We start from the raw sequence: 21,806 nt of genomic DNA, 5'->3' as shown, positions 1-21,806 counted from the left end.
CCGACCAGAGCTGTTTAAATGGGAGAGCGAGCAGACCCTAAGCCGGGCTGCGAGGGGCGGAGCGAAAGGGACCGGGGCCGCGAGCCATTGGCTGCGACGGGCGAGGCGCGCGCTGCCTCAGGACCGGGAGGAGGCGCTTAGCAATCTTGCAAAGGGCCTCCAAAGCTCTTCCAAGTTCCATCCAGTCCCAATAAGTTTGTGCCAAATAAAAGGGACAACACGCTCAGGCACGCTGGACGCAAAGTCTTTCTTCAAATCTGATACCTATCTATCGATCTTGATGTTGCATTGTAAATGGGAAAAAATATGGTTGTGCGTAAAAGATTGCGGTTATAAAATGGCATTTCTTTGCTTTATTTATATTTGTTTTTTATTACACGTCCATCATTCCCACCTCCCCTGTGAGGTGCTCGAGGTGGCGCTCGTGGTTCTCCCTTATGGAACGCCCTCCCACCAGATGTCAAAGAGAACAACAACTACCAGACTTTTAGAAGACATCTGAAGGCAGCCCTGCTTAGGGAAGCTTTTAATGGTTGACGGACTATTGTATTTTAATATTTTGTTGGAAGCTGCCCAGAGTGGCTGGGGATATCCAGCCAGATGGGCGGAGTATAAATTTATTACTATTATTATTATTATTAATAATATTAATATTTCAGCATCGCCACAGCCCTATGAGGTAGTTGAGGCTGCAAGATGGGGCCAAGGTAGTTGAGTGGGGATTTGAATCCTAGTGTCCTAGTCCAGCACTCTAACCACTGCACTGGATTGGCTCTACTTCCTTTCAAATCAAATTTTCCACATTTTTGTTCTGATTTGGTTACCAAGTTTGATTTGTTGTGGTCACTATGCAGGCTTACAGATGGAGGCTTAATCGGCAAAGTTGTTGTTAACAGGCTTTTTCTTTACACATTGGTCTTCCCTTCAGAAATGGAAAATCAGGATTAAATGGGGAAATTTTGTTGCTGGAATGATCTCATGTGGATAGTGTAAAAAACTTGCAAGTATGAAGTCTACTAATCCCTAATAAACAAGCATTCTGGAAGTGCCCTGGTTGCTTTTCTCGTATTTGGTTCTAGTGCCTTGAATTTCATTGTTTGTTTTTGAAACATAGAAGTTTTCATGCTAGAAATGGTGCCATCTTGATTATTATGTGGTGCTGACATATGAGCCAACTCCTAAGGGACCTCATCCCCTCATAAAATATTTGAGAGGGCTGCCCCCGAAGTTGATGAGCATTGTCACTCACATGGTATGTGTGTGCCACGTTTTGTGGTCAGTTATGCCGGGAGGGGCTTACTTGCCCCCCAATATTTTATTCAAGTTGGCACCCCTGAAATTCTCTTACTGTGAAGTTCTCTCAATTATTATTATTATTATTATTAACCATCCATTAACACAAAGTCCGTGTATAAAGTACATATAGATAATTTCTGAGACTTTAGCTATTTTCTTTTGTAAAATATTTTTAAGCCACATATAACTGTAAGGTTAAAAAAACATGTGTTTGAGTTTCAGCTCAACTCTTAAAATATTAGTTTTTCCTCCTTTTTATTTAATCAACAGACTTCTGCATGCTTGGCCTATAGAAAAATTGTCCATTGCTGTTGATTTTTACTTAAGAAAATGTCAGTGGCTCGTTCATATTCCAAGCTACGAAAAATTGACTCACTGATTCAGTCAGGTTTTACCATTTGTTCATAAACAGCACAGAAGACCCACTGTGTTTCAAGTTCTGAGTCAGTATTTTTAGGAAGGAACCAAATCTGCCATTCTCAAATAACTTACTCTGGATCAAACCCCCTCTATGACTTCAGTGAATCAAGTGAGATGAAGATCACAGCTATGCAGCAGCAATCCCTGAACATTTACACTCGCATCATCCTGTTGGAAGTCACAGCATAAGAAACTACTTTATATTGTCAGGCCATTGGTTCATTTAGCCCCCTACTGATTACCATATATAGCATTCAGCTAGAGATACCAGGAATTGATTCTACGACTCTGAATGCAAGAGACCTGTACCATTGTACATAAGCAACTAACAGCCTAATCACATTACTATTTGGTTATGTGGTAACTGTTGCATATTGGCTGATAGCCTCTAATGAGCTGATTGTTGTATACATCCACCATGCCAATGGCACACTTTGGGCTCTCAAATTTGAGCGGCGCCCTGTGCAACTCTAAAATTTGGCACACCCAATGGCCGAACCAGTCACATTACCCTAAAATCACTTCTAACCATGCTCAAAGAGTTTTGCAAAGCACTACAAATGTTGCTTATTTCTTAGTGTTTGCAAAACCTATGGCCTGTGAGCCAACATTCACATGCTTACCAGTGCTTTTCTACTGCTACCATGTTTATTATTATTATTATTATTATTATTATTATTATTTTATTTGTATGCTGCCCATCTGACTAGCTTGCCCCAGCCACTTTAGGCAGCTCTCTACAAAATATTAAAAACACAACAAAACCTCAGACATGAAAAACTTCCCTGTACAGGGCTGCCTTCAGATGCCTTCAAATGTCATATAGTTGTTTATCTGTTTGACATCTGACGAGAGGGCATTCAACAGGGTGGGTGCAACTTCTGAGAAGGCCCTCTGCCTGATTCCTTGTTACTTCATTTATTGTAGTGACAGAACTGCCAGAAGGCCCTGGGAGCTGGACCTCAGTGTCCGGGGTTGAGATGCTCCTTCAGGTATACAGGGCCAAGGCTGTTTAGGGCTTTCAGGGTCAGTGCCAATACTTAGAATTGTGCTCGGAAACGTACTGGGAGCCAATGTAGATATTTTAGGACTGCTGTTGTATGGTTCTGGCAGCAGCTCCGAGTCACCAGTCCAGCTGGTGCATTCTGGATTAGTTGTCACCTTCAAAGGTAGAACACATTGCAATAGTCCAAGTGGGAGAAAACCAGAGCATGTATTAGTCTGGTGAGATAGGGCTCAGGTACGTAGGGTCTCAGCTCTTGTACAAGGTGGAGCTGGTAGACAGCTGCCCTGTACACAGAATTGACCTGTGCTTCCAAGGACAGCTGTGAGTCCTAAATGACTCCAAGGTTGAACGTGTAGTCCTTTAGTGGCACAGTTACCCCATTCAGGTCCAGGGTGTCCCCCACATCTGCCTGCCCCCCAGAAACAGTACTTCTATTTTGTTTGGATTCAACCTCAATCCATTAACAACCATCCACCCTCCAACCACCTCCAGGCACTCACATAGGATGTCTTTACTGTTCTTGATAGCTATTTGCAAGCTATTTACCCGTTTCTTGGTTCTGTAAGTGTATAGTATTATTGCTTCTACTGTGCAAACAATGTGCTAGATGTTGTTGCACTGAATTTAGCAGCAATGGAGTTCCTCCTTAGGCAGGCCTAACTACAGCTTAATTCACATTGTAATTTTTCTGATGTAAGCATTAATACTTGTAATATGTTCATAAATATATTTTAATATTTTTGATTGGACCACACTAGGAAACATTAATACTTGTGACAGAAAAGTGTTGGGCGACTAAATCTTCAAGGGCAAAGGCTTATTGCATTGTATTTTTTGAAAAAAAATAGGGTGGCTTGGTCACCAAAATAAGGCATAGTTACAATGGAAGAACTGGAAGAAAGGCAGCAGACGAGCCTTACTGGAGAGACAGAGTATAAAGGACAAGAGCGTGGCAGACATGAAAGCAGGAATTTACAGAGCAACCATATACATATCTACACAGAGTTCAGTGGGACTTACTCCTAGGTAACTGTGTATAGGACTTCAGCCTTAGGCAGGCATAAAAAGCTAAGAAGTCCGCATGTGCAGAGTAGCATTTTGGTTTGTAATATATCAAAGAGACAGTGCAGAGAGGCTTAGAAAGAGAAGTGACATGGCAGAGTTTTGGAAAAGATGATTTTAGCAGAGGCATTCTTTACTGCTTAGATAAGGTAGCAATACTCAAATCACTGATTTGGGACTTTCTACATCACTTTTTCCTATATGAGTATTAATGCTGCAAAAATTCAAAGAAAGTTACACAGAATTTTCAGTCCTTTCTCTCTAGAAAGTACATAGTTCGATTTCAATGTTGTGGGAACATAATCTCTATAACCAGGCCTTTGGCTCATTGAACATTGAACATTAAACATGTTTGTGAGAGCGAGTTTATTGGTTTTTGTTCTTGTTTTATTATGTATTTAGTGTTGTCATTTTGTATTTATATGTCATTTTTCAGCCCGTACCATGGACAATGCCATCTAACGATTTGTCTTATTTTTTATCCTGTTATTGCTGTAGAATCACATCAATTGTTGTTGAGTTTTCCTGTGTCTTGACATACTAGATCAACAGGACTCCCCTGCTTTTTAATCCCCATAGTCTTTTAGGTTGCTTCTGTTACTTTTTCTGACATGTATATGAAGTTCTGTGTTTGGAAACAATCCACAAAGATACATGCAAAGCTTAGCTTGTAATTGTCAAGCATGTGTTTATTTAATTCAACAGAAATGTGAAAAACAGCTGGATATTTTTGGGTGTTCTTTGGTTGTCTCACTTCTGAAGCCCTGAAGTTTCTATATCCATGGTGAGCAAGGGTTTAGGTGAAAAATAAATCTTACTAAATCTCTGACTCCAGGAAAAGTTTTACTGAAACCACAAAATATTTCAAGTCTCTCTGTAAAGTCTATAAACTCTCCATAAAAATCCTTAACTGTTGGTAACACTGACTCAATACAATATGGTACAAGGAATATTTGTGCTTCTGAAATACTTTTCCTTCTGCCTCCAGGTGCAATAAACATTAATTTGTCTAAATATTCTCTCTTAAAAATAGCAGTTTTCATTCTGAGTGAACTACCCATTGTGAAAACAAAGAGAACTTGAAAAATAGTTGTGCAGCAAAGAACTTTGCATCTGCTTACAAAGTGCCTCAAAAAGGTTTCCAAAACCTTTCTGAATATTAGATTCTTAAAGATGAAATAATGAGACTTGAATGAAATTAAAAGCCTCGCAGCTTTAATAACATGTAAATAAAGTTTACACCATCTGCTATCTCAGAATGCCTATCCAGTAAAGTGCTTTCAAGATGAGTGCATTGCTGTTTCTATAGTAGCCCAATTGAGCTAATTCTGGGATGTGTGAAAGTACTTTACAAATGAGGCTGTATTGTACTTGCAGACATGAATACCACAAAATACAGGGACAAAATACATACGCCTGGCAGCAGGTGGGAATGGTGCATGAACACTTAAAATGCTTCTTTTGTTAGCAAACTACTGGGAGCTGCAATTGGGGAAATTTTAGAATGGCGCAGGTGTATATTTTAACATAGAAACCATGTAGGGTTGCCACCTTTGTTCTGGCAAAACACAGGACAGGGCAGGGTGGATGATATTTTTTTCAAATGGCGCTGAAGTGACTTCAGAACAATCCATTACAATCTACTGCAGCCTATCAGGATGCCCCTCTTAAATTTGTCACATGCACACGCACACACACACACATGAATTTGTAAATCTCAGGGGGAACCGCCCTGAGACCTCCAGGTATAGGGTGGTATATAAATTCAATAAATAAAAATAAAATCTGTCTGTTTTTGGCTACCTAGAACTTAAATACATGAACATGCATTTGGAGAGGGTCCCTAACTTGGCAGAGAGACCTGAAATACAGTACAGGACAAAACTATCAATACAGGACATAGCATTTTACATTAACATACGGAGCAATCTTGTATTATACAGGACAGCTGGCAACCCTAAACCATGGCACATCTCAGGTGCTCTCAGTAATTGTGTCCACATTGCATAAATACAAGAGAAAAAATATCTTTATGCGCTGGACGTGGGGGAGCTAAGAACATGAGTCTCTTTGTACCAGCCTTACCAAGGATTGCATCCTTAGTTGCAATGAAAGCCACAATCCTATGTACCTTATTCAGAAGCCCTACTGAACTCCATGGGTCTTACTCCGAAGTAAACAGGCATAGGCCCTGGCTGCTATTATCCACACTTTAAGAGTAGGGTAGACAAGACACAAGAGACCACAGAATGTGCATTTTTTTTTAACGTCAGGTGTAGGTTGCATAACAATTTTGCATAACTATTTGGGAATAAGCCCCGCTGAGATCAAGATTTACTTTTGAATAAACAAGTTTAGGATTCCAAATTTGTCTTTGTCGGGATTATGCTGCGTTTTTCTGCTTCCAAGGCATTTGTAAGGCAACATGCGGATCCACTATGCAAATAACATGCAAGTAAGAAGGCAGCTTTATTTATTTATTTAATTAATCCGAAATTAACCCTTTGGCTAAACAGCAGCTAGGAAGTTCATGGAGGTGGGCTTTTTTTGGTTTTTGTTTTGCACTACCAAATCTTCGTTTTTCAAGACCAATTGCCCCGATAAATTATAAATAAAGATGAGTACTGTAGCTGCACTTTGCCCCACAACCACCACAAGAAAGTACAGCAAGGCCGTTGTAGGGCTGGGTATCTGCGCCGCTGCTCTAGCCCTGAGGCGCAGTCAGAAAGAGGCGCTCGGTGCAGCCGCTGGAACACGTAGAAAACGTAAAAAGCGCGGAGCATCCCGCTCGGGCCTCTTCTTCGCCCCGCCCATGCCGAAGGGCGGACACTCCGCGAGGAGGGGAAGGGCGGGGGCGGAGCTTCGTGAGGGCAAAGGGTTTGCTGCGTCCAATATGGCGCCCGCCATGGAGCTGAGCTGCTGGGGCGGTGATTGGGGGTTGCCGTCCGTGCACGCGGAGTGCCTCGTTGTCATGGTAACGGCGGGTTTGACGGGTTTGCGGGCGAAGGCCCAGATTCGGGTGTGAGGGGGAGACGGAGAGATCCTTGTTAGGAGCCGCCACAATGGATTGCACCTGGGGAGAAAAGCCTCAAACATTTCCAGTGTTGAAGGGGGAAAGCTTCCACGTATATATATTTATGCATTTTTATTTTTATTTTAATATACAACGGAGTCTCCATCCTGCTTTTTAAAGAGCCTTTCAAAAGTGGTGTATACATTCTGGAAATAAGCAATATCTGGCATTTAACTCTGGTATGAAATGTTGTGGATCAGAGAGCCCACTTCATGGGATGGATCCGATATGGTGTGGGTGCTAGTTCAGTACACAAGAGTTAATGTCACAGTAAAAAAATTAATCCTGGAGGTGTTTGTGCTTTCTGTAGCGGACTGTGGCTGCAGCAGTGTTGCACATTTACCCGTGAGTCACCCCATTGGACAGAGTGAGGCTTAACTTCTGAGTGAAAATGCATAGGATTGTGCTGTAATGCAGCTGTCTCTAGGATGCACTACAATGTGCAATCGGGCACCAAAAAGATAATATAGAAATGTCCCATCAGAAAACCTTTATTGTCTATAAGGACAATTTCATTTAAATCCTTAAAATCTTTTTTTAAGCACTTGGGTTTCACATATCTTCATGAGTAGGAGGAATAGAAAATGAATATACCGGAAGGTTGCGTCTCCTTTCAGAGTCCACTCTTACAGCAACACTTCAAGACAGGCATTTGTTTTTTAAAAAATAAAGTTCAGCATTTGTGACTACTGAGATGTTAACTTGTCACTTGTGCATATTGTCACAGACTTAATCTGCTCATCCACATCTTTTTAAAAGAGAGAGCAAACTGATATGTATTAAAAATGGTAATTTGAGAATGGTCCATGGATATCTCTGATTGCTTTAAAGTTGTCTGTACTGTACGTCTTTTAAAAAATATGCAGTGGCTCAGTTTGCATGTACTTTGCACCTTCTTCCGTCACACTACCTAGAGCAAAATCATAGTTTTGCTGAGTATGAAGTGTGAACTTGGGCTTGTGGAATATATTAACAATATAGGTTGATCTTAGCCCAATTCCAGCTGTTTTTGTGCATGTAGTGGAATGTAACAGCTAGTGGTCACATCCAGCCAAATCAAAGAGAGTTTTACAAATAAATAGCTGCATGTACCTTACATACCCATGAGCTGCGGGGCTGGAAAGTATTTCCTTGAGTGGAACTAGGTCAGTGTATTTTAAAACTAGTAATGCTTTCCCATAATTCATGCTGAGAAACCTGTGACCTTCAAGATGTTGTTGGATTTCAGTTCCCTTCAGCCCCAGCCAACATAGCCTATTCATCATAGATAACATAAGTTGAAATCCAACAACCCCCCGAGAGGCACGATTTTTCCCCAGCACTGTCTTAGCTCCTCTTGGCCCCATAGCCAACTGACATCCCATTGAAGTCCATAGTAAATTGTCCATTAATTGTGATAGTTGAGTGTTGCATTTAATGTTGATTATGGCAGTGGCATAATATGACTGTGCACCCCGAGCTTTTGAGATTAGTGAGGCTGTAAATCAAATAAGTAGCTTCTTTACCTAACATTTAGGTTGTCAAAATTCTTAAGAATAAAATATTGAGTTTAATTATTTTGTAACTTTCATTGCAGGCTTATGCCAGGTTTTGTGGTGCACCATTGAAAGTGAATGTTATAGATCATTTGTGGAGAGCACCAAGAGGTATTGCTTTAACATTTTATGTGTATATATTTGCATTTTAGGTTGCATCTTAAGTAGTGGTTACATCAGAAGCAGCCACTGGGAAAGGGTCGTGCCACAGATCTGGCTTCACTGCTATGTACTACTGGGATGGACAAGGGGCAGTGGCCAGGGTGGTGTGGGCACAGTGACCTTTCCAGTCCAGTGCTCCTGCCAGTGTGCCCAAACCAACCCTGCCCCACTGTCACACCATCTGGGTATGCAGCAGCCCTACCTCCCTACATAGCAATTCTGGGTTACATACATACATAAAGGTAAAGGGTAAAGGGACCCCTGACCATTAGGTCCAGTTGTGGACGACTCTGGGGTTGTGGCGCTCATCTTGCTTTATTGGCCGAGGGAGCCGGCGTACAGCTTCCAGGTCATGTGGCCAGCATGACTAAGCTGCTTCTGGTGAACCAGAGCAGCACACGGAAACGCCATTTACCTTCCCCCCGGAGCGGTACCTATTTATCAACTTGCACTTTGACGTGCTTTCGAACTGCTAGGTTGGCAGGAGCAGGGACCGAGCAATGGGAGCTCACCCCGTTGCGGGGATTCGAACCGGCGACCTTCTGATCGGCAAGTCCTAGGCTCTGTGGTTTAACCCACAGCGCCACCCGCGTCCCTTACATACATACATAACTATGTACAAATAGGAAGATCCTCAGCCCTGGCTTAGAACCCAGTCTTACTTTCCGTTGTGCAAAGCCAAGAGTGGATCATATCAGATGAAAGTCAGTCCAAAGTGAGCATTACATTCCAAGCTATTTGTTGCACTAGTGCAGGGAAAGACCTAAGATGCTTGAACAGGGAACAGCTTAAGGGAGTGTAGTTGCATTGTGAAAGGCCTTTTATGAATTAAATGTGGGTGTAGCAGAATGATTCTGGATGATGAAGTAACAGTGCTTAGTGTCATCTGATCTATGTCAGCAGGATAAAGGATTACCCCTAGCCTTCTTATGTTGAAGCTACAAAATAAGGCAATTTTAAAAAATGAGTGGCAAAAGTGAAAGCTTGTATGCACCAATCCTTGGTATTGAGCTGATCAGAATTCTTACATGAGTAAATTTAAACACCTGTTATGTTACCACTAATAGGGTTGTTTTGATTGCATTATTTTGACTGATCATTTATTTTTAGGGAGTGTACCATTACTGATATCGAATGACACTGTTATTTCTCAGCCAGCAAAAATACTAAACTTCTTAAGAAAGCAGGTGAGTTTCCATAAATAGTATCTCATATCTAGTAAGTTAAATCTTTAAAGATTAGCGAATCTCTAACTTTCATTACAAAAGTTTTGTGAGACTTGAGGGTAAATTACTTGTGCTTTTGTTTGCTTCTTTATTTACAAAAAGGGACTAAAATGTGTCTTTCACTTGATTAAGGAATTTTTTTCCCTTCCTTAATTTTAACATTAGAAATTCAGTTGCTGGCTAGCCTGGAAGTTTCACTGAAGACTGGAAAATCAAGGAAATGACAGCTGAAAAATCAGGATATTGAGGCAGAATTCTTAAAACTCTTTCCAAAGACTAAGGAACATTCTGGAGAGAGGACACCTTTGCTAGGGTTTGACTGCCACCTCTCCCTCTCCTGTTAAGGTATGAGAACAAACAAAATGTGTCCCAAGAAATCTATAGTCTACCAGTCAATTGACTCCACCAGCCAGACTCAATACTACTTGAACTCTTTGAGGGTTTTTATTTTTTTTTACAATCAAGCAGTATATAAATAGTGTGAAATAAAATAATAAATAAAACTCACTGCAATCATTCTCTTCTAGCATATGTAAGTGCATGGAAATCAACCTGTAAAGTGGATCCCCACCTCAGCGAAGCAGAACTTTGTTGTCCCACACAAACCACAGCAGTGCCCGTAGCCTCTATCATAGCCAGGCAGGAGCTAATGCTTTTTACAAAACAATCCCACAGGCTACTTGTCCTTTCGCCCTGAATATGGCGAAATTTCAGCTTCTGTTGACAGCACCCTGCATAGACAAGATCAGGAGATAAACTGACTGCTGGATTGTCCTATGGAGTGCCCTATGCAATGCACAGAAAGACTTCTGTGTAAGGTGAAATGCTTGGCTGATAGAGCTTTCAGGCATTGCTGCAACTTGACTGATGCTCCAACAACAGCGACAGGGAGGAAAAGATTCTCCTTGGATTCTATAGAGAGCCATTCCACAAGATCTCTTGTCTATATATTCACTAGGCGATCAGGATTGTAGCTCATAAATTCCCAACTCTTTCAGATTCTGTTTGTACAATAAAAGAGCCAAACAGGAGCACAAGTAAATTTTATATATTAGGGGAATAGAGATGCATTTTTAAACTCCTTTTTTCAGGATTCACCATGACTAAAAGCAGTTTAAATAGAAAGGGCGTGCACACCTTAACTAAAGTGCAAGTTGATTTTGTTAAAATATCCCCATTAGTTTGACTTCAGGCAGATTGATCTTAGAATTAAGTGCCTCTGTAACTTCAGCAGTCAACACTATTGTTAAACATTGAAACCATTAACTTGGAGGAAAAGTTAAGAGTTTAATTTTATTATTTATTGCTTTTCTGTTTTTTGAAACAATATATAATTCACTTTTTACAGGAACCTTCAATTGTTGGCTTTATTTTCTCTTTAGAAAGTTTCATATGACTGCTTGCTGCATTAATGTATTGCCTTTTTCACTGGCAGAAATATAATGCTGATTATGAGTTGTCTACAAAAGAAGGAGCAGACACACTGGCGTACATTGCACTACTCGAAGAAAAATTACTTCCTGCTGTGGTAAGATACAGTTGTTGTTTGTGACCAAAGTTTTGCAGTGCCACCCACCCAAAGTCAATAACATGCTTATTCAGCTCATTGAAATTAATGTGTCTTGAACTTCTTGTGTGTTCCCATGAGACGTCTTAGGAGTCAGTAATCACCATTAAAATTAGATCTCTTTAAAATCAGCATTCATATTAAAGAGCTCATTGACAATAGGGTTAGTTCAGTAAACTGAAAGCAAGAGTTTGGACAGCTGTGTGGGCCTTCCAGACATTGTTGGACTCCCAGTCCCATCATCCCTGACTATTGGCTATGCTGGCTGGGACTGAGAGGAGCTGGAGTGCAACATCATCAGGAAGGCCACAGATTCCCCACCCCTGCTCTGTGGCTTTGTTCTCACAAACAGTAGACATGGTGGTAAACATCTGTCTGGGTTTTATTTCTTCACTCTGTAGATGAAGACTTACATAACTAAATTTTTCCTATACAGAATTCTTTCCACAAAGAAAACTAGAAACAGATAAAATGAGTTCTAGTGTGGTTTTAATGAAAGTTGTATGTGATAAGCTTCTATTGCTCATATAAAAAGCACAGCAACCTAAAAACAAAGTTAAACTAATCGACCAGATGCAATATACAATAGCTCATTACCATTTCTGGGTAGATCTTGCACTAGATACAAAATGGCAGGAGAAGAACAGCCACAGACTTTCTTAGACCTTGACTTACCCATATTGTGCTAGGTTTTTATGTGAAGTTTTCAATCTGCTATTTGTAAGGACTAGGCCAGTAATGTCACAGAAGTTCAGGTAATGGATAGAGGAGACTTGCAACTCATAGCAAGTAAGTGTGTTATTTAAACTAGTTACTTTTCACTGTTCTGAAACACTGCTGACATGGTAGGAATAATTTAAATTGAATATAAATTGCTTCTTTAAAAATAATATGCTTGATAAACTTTGGCTTTTCTAATTACCTCTGTAGTGCAGTCCTATTCATGTCTACTCAGAAGAAGGCCACATTGAGTACATTGGGACTTATTTTCATGTAAAAGTGTAGAGACATGCACTCCTATCAAGATCTGTCCTATTCGTATTATTAATTATTAAAAATGTGTTTGCATATCTGTAATAGTCTAATGTCTTAACTTTATTTCCACTCTGCTGAGAAAATAACTTGGTTCTTGAACACTTAGACAGGCTTATTAGATCCCCCAAAATCTATTGGTAAACGAAAACAGGTTTGGATTTTTTAGTAACAGGGAGGCTGGTGTTCATTATCGAATGTTAACCTTCTTTGTCATCATGATATAGCTGCACACTTTCTGGGTTGAAGCTGATAATTACTACAATGTGACAAAACCATGGTTTGCTTCAAGGATTCCATTTCCATTGAGTTGGTATCTGCCTAGAAAGATGTCTGGGGAAGCACTTAATAGGATTTTGCTGACAAAGGGAGGGCCTCCGCTCTACAGTCTCACGGAAGTGGAAGCACAGGTATATTTTGCTTTATGAGTAATTTAGGCCTATAATTGATGCAGATGTACTAGAATTGGATGCTAAATATGATGGTGCTTGTTTTAATACTTTTTGAGACAATAGATTTCTTCAAGGTAATGTTGGATGGATCAGTGAAGTTTACTGGTCCAACAACTTCCTTGATCAACCAGTGATTCAAAAGAAGTTTCGGGAGAGGGCTTTCCTGATTCTACTTCATTTTAGTTGCCACTTGAAATTTCCCATGCCTTATGTTATTGTTCTGGTTAACAAATTTGTCAGCCCATGCAGATGGAAAGAACTAGTGTTTTACGTTCTTTCTGCCTGGCATCTCTTTGTTTTGGGGAGGGACTGGTATGTTTTATGCCAGGTGGACTGATTCTGCCCTTTCCTGCTGTGGTGCTCTGATGGACTGAATATTAGTTTTGTGTTATAATGAAGTTTTTTTAAATTGAATACATTGTTTTAACTGTATTTTGTAAACTACTCTGGATCTTAACCAACGAAGGGTGGCTAAATAAATAAATAAATAAATAAAGACATTTTGTTACTAGCTGAAGCTTTTGAACAGTTTTCAAAGACAAGCTCACATATTGCAGATTGCATTAACTAATCCACAAGATGATCAAGGCATGGATAGCAAGCATAAGACCCTCATATTCCAGCAGGGTACAGGAATAACGTGGTCGCATAGCAAACATGCTGGTGGTTGGAGGGAGACACTCTTGCAAACAAGTAAAAAAATAAGCCAGCATACAAAGGAGTGGCAGGTTATGTATATGTGTGCCCAAGGACACATAACAATTTCTCAAATATTGGGTTTAGCCACTACATTTTACTCAGAGTACTCCCATTAAAATTACAGTTGTACCTTGGAAGTCGTACGGAATCCGTTCTGGAAGTCCGTTCGACTTCCAAAATGTTCAGAAACCAAATTGCGGCTTCTGTTTGGCTGCAGGAAGCTCCAAGTTCCAGGGCGTTTGGGATCCAAGGTATGATTATAATGGACAATATTAATTTGGGTCCATTAATTTTTAGTGGATCTACTTTGAATAAAACTTTGTTGGCTAGAACTCATTATTTGGGGGTTATGTGTTTGCATATCTTTCAGACACTAAATTGAAGTAGTATGCTTTGGGCCTTTTTAAATCTGGGTTGTGCCACAGAGATTCTTAGCTATCCATCATCCATGTACTAAATTAATTTGAGATGAACTCCTAGAAAAGGTGGTCTGCAAATAAACTTTGATGTTTGTTTGTTTGTTTGTTTGTTTTAGATCTACAGAGATGCCAAGGAATGCCTGAATCTTCTATCAAACAGGCTGGGGACGTCTCCATTTTTCTTTGGAAACACGTGAGTACAGAATGTTTACAGTGTTTGCAACATATGCGGTGTGGTACTATTAATGCCAAAATACTTGTGTATGCTTTCCGGTTTTCTTTTTCCTTGTGAATGAAACATAGATTTTTGGTATGTATTCAAGCTTTAAAATCAGATGTCATTCTTCTAGTGCTTGTCAAACCACAGGGTGTCCAATTAAATGCACTAGAGGCAAATAAAAATATGAACAAGAGCTCACCAGCAGTGAACTTGGCTTGCTCCTGGCTTTGTAAGTGAAATGACACATTTGCATGCTAGGGAATTGATTACTGGCTCAGCCATCAGCCATCAGTCTTCCCTTGTGCCTCAGGCAGGTAGTGTGATTTCTGTTCTTTTTTCTTTTTAATTAAAAGCACATCCCTGTTTGTTTATCTATCATTTGTTGCTTTATTTTATTTTTTTAAATCCATTTGAAGTGCATTTCCCCCCCATGTTGTGGGTGGGATAGTGGCAGATTCGCAGGTGCCAGCCAATCAGTCCTGTGCAAAGCTTGCCTCTGTTGCAGCCTTGAAAAATCAGGACTTTTTGCAGCTTGACCCTACAGAGGAATAGATAGGTTGCAGCTGAACAGCCTAACTTAACTGCCCTATGCAGGGTATGTCTTCGTTCCATTTGATCTGTTCCCTGCACAGTTGGTGACTGTTGTTTAAAAAAACGAAAACAAAACTTGGACAATGAAAAACCAGACTATGCCTGCCCTATTTACAGATTTTTAAGAGCACATTGGCACATTGTTTTGGGGGGAGTCTTATCCTCATTGGATATACTGTACTGCAGCAAACCTTCCTGTTCCACAGGATGCCCATTTTCAAACTGTGTCAAGTCTGTGTACCACCTGCACTTCAGACAGAAGAGAGGAGTCAATCACTTCAATTGTTGTGGCAATTCTGACCTTTCATGCCAAACACTGTTTTCCTTCTAAGAACTCGTCTTACATTCTTTTTAAAAAATTACCACAGTGTTGGTCGTGGAAGCCACTTCAAGTGAGGCTCAATCAGTAATGCTGGCACAGGAAATAATTATGTGATTTGTCCTGCCTGTGTAGTTTTTGCATCAAAATGTTGCTGGAACAGCATGGAACTATTTGGCAGAAGAATGGGGTACAAATGCTTCAAATAAGCAAAAAATAAATAAAAATCTATCCCAGTGCAGATGTTGGAGTAATCTGTGAACCAAATCTGAGTTTTGTTGATGGCATGCGATCACCAAATATTCCATTTATCAGCTCTTGTATAGCTGTACCAAGGGAGCAGCTGAAACTATGACAGTGTTCAACATTAATGTCTCTAAACAGATTTGGAACATGTCAGCAGCTGCTGTTTTGTAATTATATGTGCAGCCTGCAGGCAGTTGAATCTTGCTCATTGTCTAGTAAAATGGTATGCCATGAATATCTGTCTCTTTTATCCCATTAATGGAGATATTTTATGACAAAACACAATCTTACTAAACTGTTGTGAAAATAAGAGACTATACCATATGTTGAGTCAAACATATTTTTAATCTTCTATCATGGGTTTAATTCCACATTAGCACTCATGTTATTTTGCTAAATATGAGTGTCTTCAAACAGCTACACTTCGCTTGATATTTTTCTCTGTTTAGAAAGTGTCTTACAGAGTTTGAGATATCCGTATCCCATGTTTGTTACCCCTAGGCCTACAACTCTTGATGCCTTTGTGTTTGGTTTTCTTGCTCCTCTTTATAAAGTACCGTTCCCCAAAACCCAGCTACAAGATCATTTGAAGCAGCTTCCCAATTTATGTCACTTCTGTGATGACATTCTGATTTGCTACTTCAGATCAAACTTGTCAGGTAAGCCATATGCTTCTCTTTCAGCATGTGTTATATTTTCATAAGAGGTATACCTATATTTGCACTGAATCTGTACAGCTCTGGAACTCTTACCATTTTAAATTTTCTCTGTTGTGGAATGGAGGTAGCAGAGGATTTGGTTCGTGGTGGGGAGGTGAAATTGATTTTTAAGGCTTACCCATAGGCATTTGGTTGGCCAGTGTGAGAACAGGTTGCTGGACTAGATGGGCCATTGACCTGATCCAGCAGACCCTTCTTATGTTCTGTTCCCTGATGAAAATAAGGAAATGCTTTCTAAATGTAGTTTCAGTCCCTCCTAACTTTCTGTTTCTGTGTGCATTGCTTATTTAGGTGCCACTCCAGCAGGTCAAGACACAGTTGATGCAAATCTACAGAAACTCACACAGCTTGTAAACAAAGAATCCAACTTAATTGAAAAGGTCATTTTTGTTTCGGTCTTTTTGTATTTTTCTGATCTTCTTCTTGTTGATAACTAGGGACCAAATTAGGCATGACCATGGCAGTTCAAAGTGTTTGGACCATTTCTGTCTAATCAAGTAGAAAGAGGGGATGGAAATAAGAAAAGGGACACATGAGTGAAGAGAATAAAACCTGTCCAGCTATCCGATAGCTTGTCAACCCAAGTGCTTTCTCCCTCTGCTAAGCTGTGATGCTGAAGTTGCCCTTGGCTTAGCTTGAAGGAAAGCATTTGAGGAGCAGAGTTGCATTGGATGAAGGATAATTCTGCATTTCTCCCCATTAGGTTCCATTTGCTTTAAAATCAGGGCCCCTCTTCCTAGTCACTGTCATGTAATTTTCAGATTAATTTTAGCAATTACATACTCTGAAATACTTGTTTCAGGGTATGCATATTATATTGCATACCTAAGAAAATTCCTTTTCTTCAAAAGTGAGCTAGACAGCAGTACACAAGTCGCTTATATTTACTTCAGTAGGAGTATCAAGAATGAACCCTGGATTTCAACACTCATGTACAGAGTTGGAACATGGAATCTATTACCAGGCGCAAAAGATACTTAAGGACATTGGCACTCATCACATCAGTTCATAATGTGCTTTTTGAATGTGACCACCTACAATAATTGACAAAATCCTGCAAATTAAAATAATATGGCTGCATTTTGTTTTGATTGTTTCAGGTTCTATTGCTTCCATCAGAAATTAATTCATTTGCATTCCTACATCAATTGCATCTGAAGCGCCTTGTTTTCTTGAATGCATTTTTCTCAGCTGTAACAACTAGTGTGGTGGGGCATGGTGTTGCTGCAGCTTACCTGGACGGGCTGGGGTGGGGCATGGTGGCAGTGAGGTCAGGACTGAGCAAGTGCATCAGAAAGAGTGCTGGATTGGTTCCACTTGTGCATCTACACAGCCCCGACTCTCCCTCTGCTCTGTGCTACCCCAGCCCTTTTCAAGTAAATGCAGTGACACCAGTGTCAGGAGGACTGCTCCATCCTGCTCCACCAGCTACTATTGTCTTACCAGTCCTTGCCTAATGGACTCTTTTTAGATGGTTGCCATCTTCACATAATGCTGGAAAATACTGGCAACTCATTATTGCTGTAATTTTACTTTTAATCTGTGTTCAGATTAAACTCATTTTCTAAAGCTGGATAACCTTAACAAACATCCTTGCTAGATTTTGCCAGGAGTGTTGAAGAAGTTATTTTGAAGTGTTATCCTAGAGTCATGTGAGATCTTCTTTCCAATGAGTGGCTTCTATGCAGCTTGAGTAGCATTTAAATGTTCAGGTCATACAGGTGGGGGCCAGTTTTGTGCGTCTCACCCATGGAAGTGGCATTGTGTTGGAAGAGGGGAAGGCAGTTCCTATGGGAAAGACTCATGCACTAGACCCTTCCTATGTGATTAAGTCAGTTAAACATCATGCCAGTTGTGTCTCCACCTTTACAAAAAAGCATCTCCTACATATCCACAGAAACATTTAAGGGGGCCTGACTCTTGTTTATGTACGTATGATAGGTCAAGTAGTACACAATATGATAAATACATTTATGGATAAGCAAGAACTAGGCTTGCTAAGTGCATTCTGAAAGCTAAAATATCTAGGAATGATGAATCACATCCATGAGGAGTTCTATTGAACATTCACATTGGTCTGGTCTCCTTGATCACAGTTAGACTGTACTAGTGCATATCTAGTAAACAGCTTTGTAGAGTACATTTTTGAATCTTTCTATGTGAATTTTTTTTATAGATACTTTCTTTAGATATATGAATTGCTATATATGTTGTTTCTGCAGATGGATGATAACCTTCGTAAGAGTCCTCAGCACCCTCCACGTAAGCTGACAACTCTCAAACTTTCTACAGGTGGGGAAGGAAATAGCTCACCAAACCGCTTATCACCCTGAGAGTTTTAGTTGTCATATTTATGTGTGTGATTAGAAGCTGACATCAAATCTGAACAATCTTTGCACTAATTCTGTAGGTACATGAAGCGAGGTAAAAATGTGAATTGGCAAATAGGCACAAGGACATTCATTTAACCAATGCTATCTATAGTCACATAAGGAACCAGTAAAGGTCTAAGTTAAGCACAGACAGAATTGTTGAGTAATTGTACAATGCCGTATGAGGTCACCATAAGTGCTGCATAATGCTTGCCTTTTAGGGTTAGTTGACCGAAAGCTAAGATTCCACTTTGGAATATGCAAATGCATCACCATTTTCTGCTAGATGCTTTTGATTTTGGCTGCAATCATGTTATAGCTCAACTTGGTTGTTGCATGTGGAGTAGCTACTTAAGCATTTGTATAGATTTCCAATGTGGTTCAAATGCAGAAAGAAAATTAAAATGTCGGTCTTTTGTGACAGGTAAGCTGACAAGCAGTTAGAAGGTATTTTCCATTTTGTTTTGTTTTTTCAAGTAATGATCAGTGTATGTTGGCCATTTTTAAATGACTATAGAGTTGAAAAACTAAACTGATCACTTGGGAACATTAATTATAATTTTTTTTCAGATTTGGTCTTAATCAGGAAAAGAATAAGCTTGACCAACTTCTGTATGCCTACATTCAAAATGTCAGTACACAGATTGACAGTATCAATCAATGCATGTAAGAGGTCAAGTTAGAAACCCTGCTGCAGGCCTAGACTGAATATGTAGTATTGACATTGTCTCACTTTACTTTGTCTGCCCCTGCAGTTTCATTAGCTTCTTGTTTTTATATATTTATCCAATATCAAACCCCAAAATAATCTAGATTTTTCCCTAGATTAGTAACTTTCATTGTTCGGTATAAAGAGATATTGCCCTGGCATAAAGCTCAAACTAAACTGCCCAGTGCACTGAAACAACAGGGACACCCCGCCATTTGTTACCAATGCATACTGACACTGTAGTAAGTAAGTAAGCAAGCACATACACTGTACATACATTGGAACTTCTACATGCGTGGAGAAGCCCTAGATCAGGCCAGTAGCAGCAGAGGTGGCACTGTTGCTCTTCTAGCTGCCCAGCACAGCAGGCCACTGGCTTGCTGAGAAGGGAGGGGGAGGCACAGGGAGCCTGGCCCAGTATGTGGGAGGGGGAATGTCATATTGACTCCACTATCGCATGCTGCACTGGACCAAGCTGCCTGCAACTCACCTCTCCCCTCTCCCTCTTGGAAAGCACCAGAGACCTGCTATGCTGGGAAGCCAGGTGAGCAATGGTGCCCCACTACACCAATTGTTACTAGATCAGGCTGGCAATTTTTTATGGTGATGGTAATTGTAATTTCAAATTATGAGCAGCTGCTATCAACTGGTCCAAAAGTTCCATTAATAAATCAAGGTTTGCAACTATTGGACTGGGGGTGAGTGCCTAAAAAACAGGTGCTTTGGGAGTATTTTACAGCAAGCTGTGCATTTTGAAAACAGCGTTGATCTCTGTGCTGCTACAGAGGCCTCCGTGGTGTGGGGTTCCTGCCAGGTTCAAAGCAGCTCTTTATGCACTGCTTCCAGGCGCCACAAAGTGGCAACACACCGCAGAAGTCTGTTTGAGGTCTCAACACACTAGATGAAATATAGGCTGTGCAAAACTGGGTTAAGGACCATGGGCCATCAGTTGCCCTCCCCTATTCTAAGGACTGATTGACTCGAAATTTCCAATATATCAACAATATTTTTGAAAAGCTACTTGGCCGAAATGGCAACTGCCATTAACCAATGTATCTTATGGTATCTGATTCCCAAGAAACAGTTTTCATATGTATATAAGATAGTTTTATTTGCATCTGACTTCATTTTGCCAAGTCAAACAAATCTGATATTTTTCTCTAAATTACCTCCAGTATTCTGTATATGTCAACAAATAGCTGTACAAACAAACCTGTAAATAATGTATATACATGTATTTGCATAGTATTTATAAACCTAAGGAATGTAAAGATCCTTAATGTATCTTGTTGTTTATAACAATAATTTTGGATGTCTAACAAGAATAAATTTAAGTTTCATGTTACTTCCTGAATGTTTGCTTTGGTTATTTAAAGCTGGAGATGTCACACACCAAATCATGATAATCATAAGGATATATGTTAAAGCAAAAACTATTTGTGTCTAATCTTGCAGGGGACATCAAATGAGATAATATTACTTGGTTTATACAAAACTTTCATAACACAAACATGGTTTTGTCTGCTTTGTAAGCATTTGTGACTGATCAAGAAAATTGTGTATTTGTATTGCTGCAGTCCTAGGAATATTTACCTGCAGGGCAAATGACTTGAAAGCATGATTTGCTTCCAAGTTAAACACACATAGGATCAGACTGCATCAAATGGTGCACTCTTTGTGCCAATGAAAAAGTCACCACACCATTTTACATGTTTCATATGTGGAGCAGTGTTTCCTATAGGAGAGCTGGCCCTTAAAGACTATGATGGAGAGAAAAGTAAAATGATTGCTCAGATTCCCTAGTACGTAACATTTTACTGCAAAGTATTGGTTCTAGTCTAATACTATAGAAATATGCGTTGCATTTCTTTTTAGAAAAAGTAATCTCATTTGTGGGAGAAGATAGGAAGTTAAGTTATGAGGGAAATGCATTGTGAAGTATTGTTTCTATTTTTGGGTGTCCTGGTTGAAAGAGCAAAATCTGTGGATGATCACCAAGGAAGAGACACGTAGATTTTAGCAGAAAATCAGGGCCATTTCAGAGGTACCGTATTTTTCGCCCCATAGGACGCACTTTTTCCCCTCCAAAAATGAAGGGGAAAAGTGTGTGCGTCCTATGGGGCGAATGCAGGCTTTCGCTGAAGCCTGGAGAGCGAGAGGCATTGGTGCGCACCGACCCCTCTCGCTCTCCAGGCTTCAGGAAGCTAACCGCAAGCTTTGGGAGCCCGGCGGGAGTTCCTGCGGGCTCACAAGGCTTGGGGCGGCAGCCTGCCGTCCGAAGCACGCGGAGCCCTCCGGAGGGCTCCCCATGCTTCGGGCGAGTCTCTGCAAGCCTTGCGCGCCCGGCAGGAGCTCCCGCCGGGCGCGCGAGGCTTGGGGCGGCAGCCTGCCGCCCGAAGCACGCAGAGCCCTCCGGAGGGCTCCCCGTGCTTCAGGCGAGTGTCTGCAAGCCTTGCGCGCCCGGCAGGAGCTCCCTCCGAGCGCGCGAGGCTTGGGACGGCAGCCTGTTGCCTGAAGCACAGGGAGCCCTCCGGAGGGCTCCCCGTGCTTCGGGCGAGTGTCTGCAAGCCTTGCGCGCCCGGCAGGAGCTCCCACCGAGCGCGCAAGGCTTGGGGCAGCAGGGAGCCCTCCGGAGGGTGACCCGTGCTTCGGGCAGGCGTGTGCAAGGCTTGGGGCGGCAG

General features: G+C 40.8%; 1 protein-coding gene across 2 annotated transcripts; it reads left to right on the top strand.

Moving 5' to 3' along the window:
* The first annotated feature begins 6,615 nt into the window (after positions 1-6,615).
* On the top strand, positions 6,616-20,470 carry MTX3 (metaxin 3). Of its 2 annotated transcripts, none has more exons than XM_079995796.1 (9): positions 6,616-6,758; positions 8,434-8,503; positions 9,665-9,741; positions 11,216-11,308; positions 12,607-12,789; positions 14,066-14,142; positions 15,827-15,984; positions 16,336-16,424; positions 18,267-20,470. In XM_079995796.1, exons 1-9 carry the CDS (start codon positions 6,678-6,680, stop codon positions 18,375-18,377), a joined length of 939 nt encoding a protein of 312 aa, XP_079851922.1. In that variant the 5' UTR covers positions 6,616-6,677; the 3' UTR covers positions 18,378-20,470. The 2 variants fall into 2 exon arrangements, with proteins under 2 accessions (XP_079851922.1, XP_079851923.1); XM_079995797.1 differs by lacking the exon at positions 6,616-6,758 and adding an exon at positions 6,800-6,909.
* The last annotated feature ends 1,336 nt before the right edge of the window (positions 20,471-21,806 follow it).

The sequence above is a fragment of the Podarcis cretensis genome (assembly GCF_951804945.1).
Source record: "Podarcis cretensis genome assembly, chromosome: 11".
NCBI classification, from domain to species: Eukaryota; Metazoa; Chordata; class Lepidosauria; order Squamata; family Lacertidae; genus Podarcis; species Podarcis cretensis.
The sequence above is the reverse complement of the archived record's forward strand: the minus strand, read 5'-3'. Positions and strand labels throughout refer to the sequence as shown.

Excerpts from the sequence above, each read along its gene's own strand:
- MTX3 (XM_079995796.1), top strand. The coding sequence starts at position 6,678 with ATGGCGCCCGCCATGGAGCTGAGCTGCTGGGGCGGTGATTGGGGGTTG. Across the intron at positions 12,790-14,065 it reads TCACGGAAGTGGAAGCACAG|ATCTACAGAGATGCCAAGGA; the intron begins GTATATTTTGCT and ends TGTTTGTTTTAG. Across the intron at positions 16,425-18,266 it reads AATCCAACTTAATTGAAAAG|ATGGATGATAACCTTCGTAA; the intron begins GTCATTTTTGTT and ends TTGTTTCTGCAG.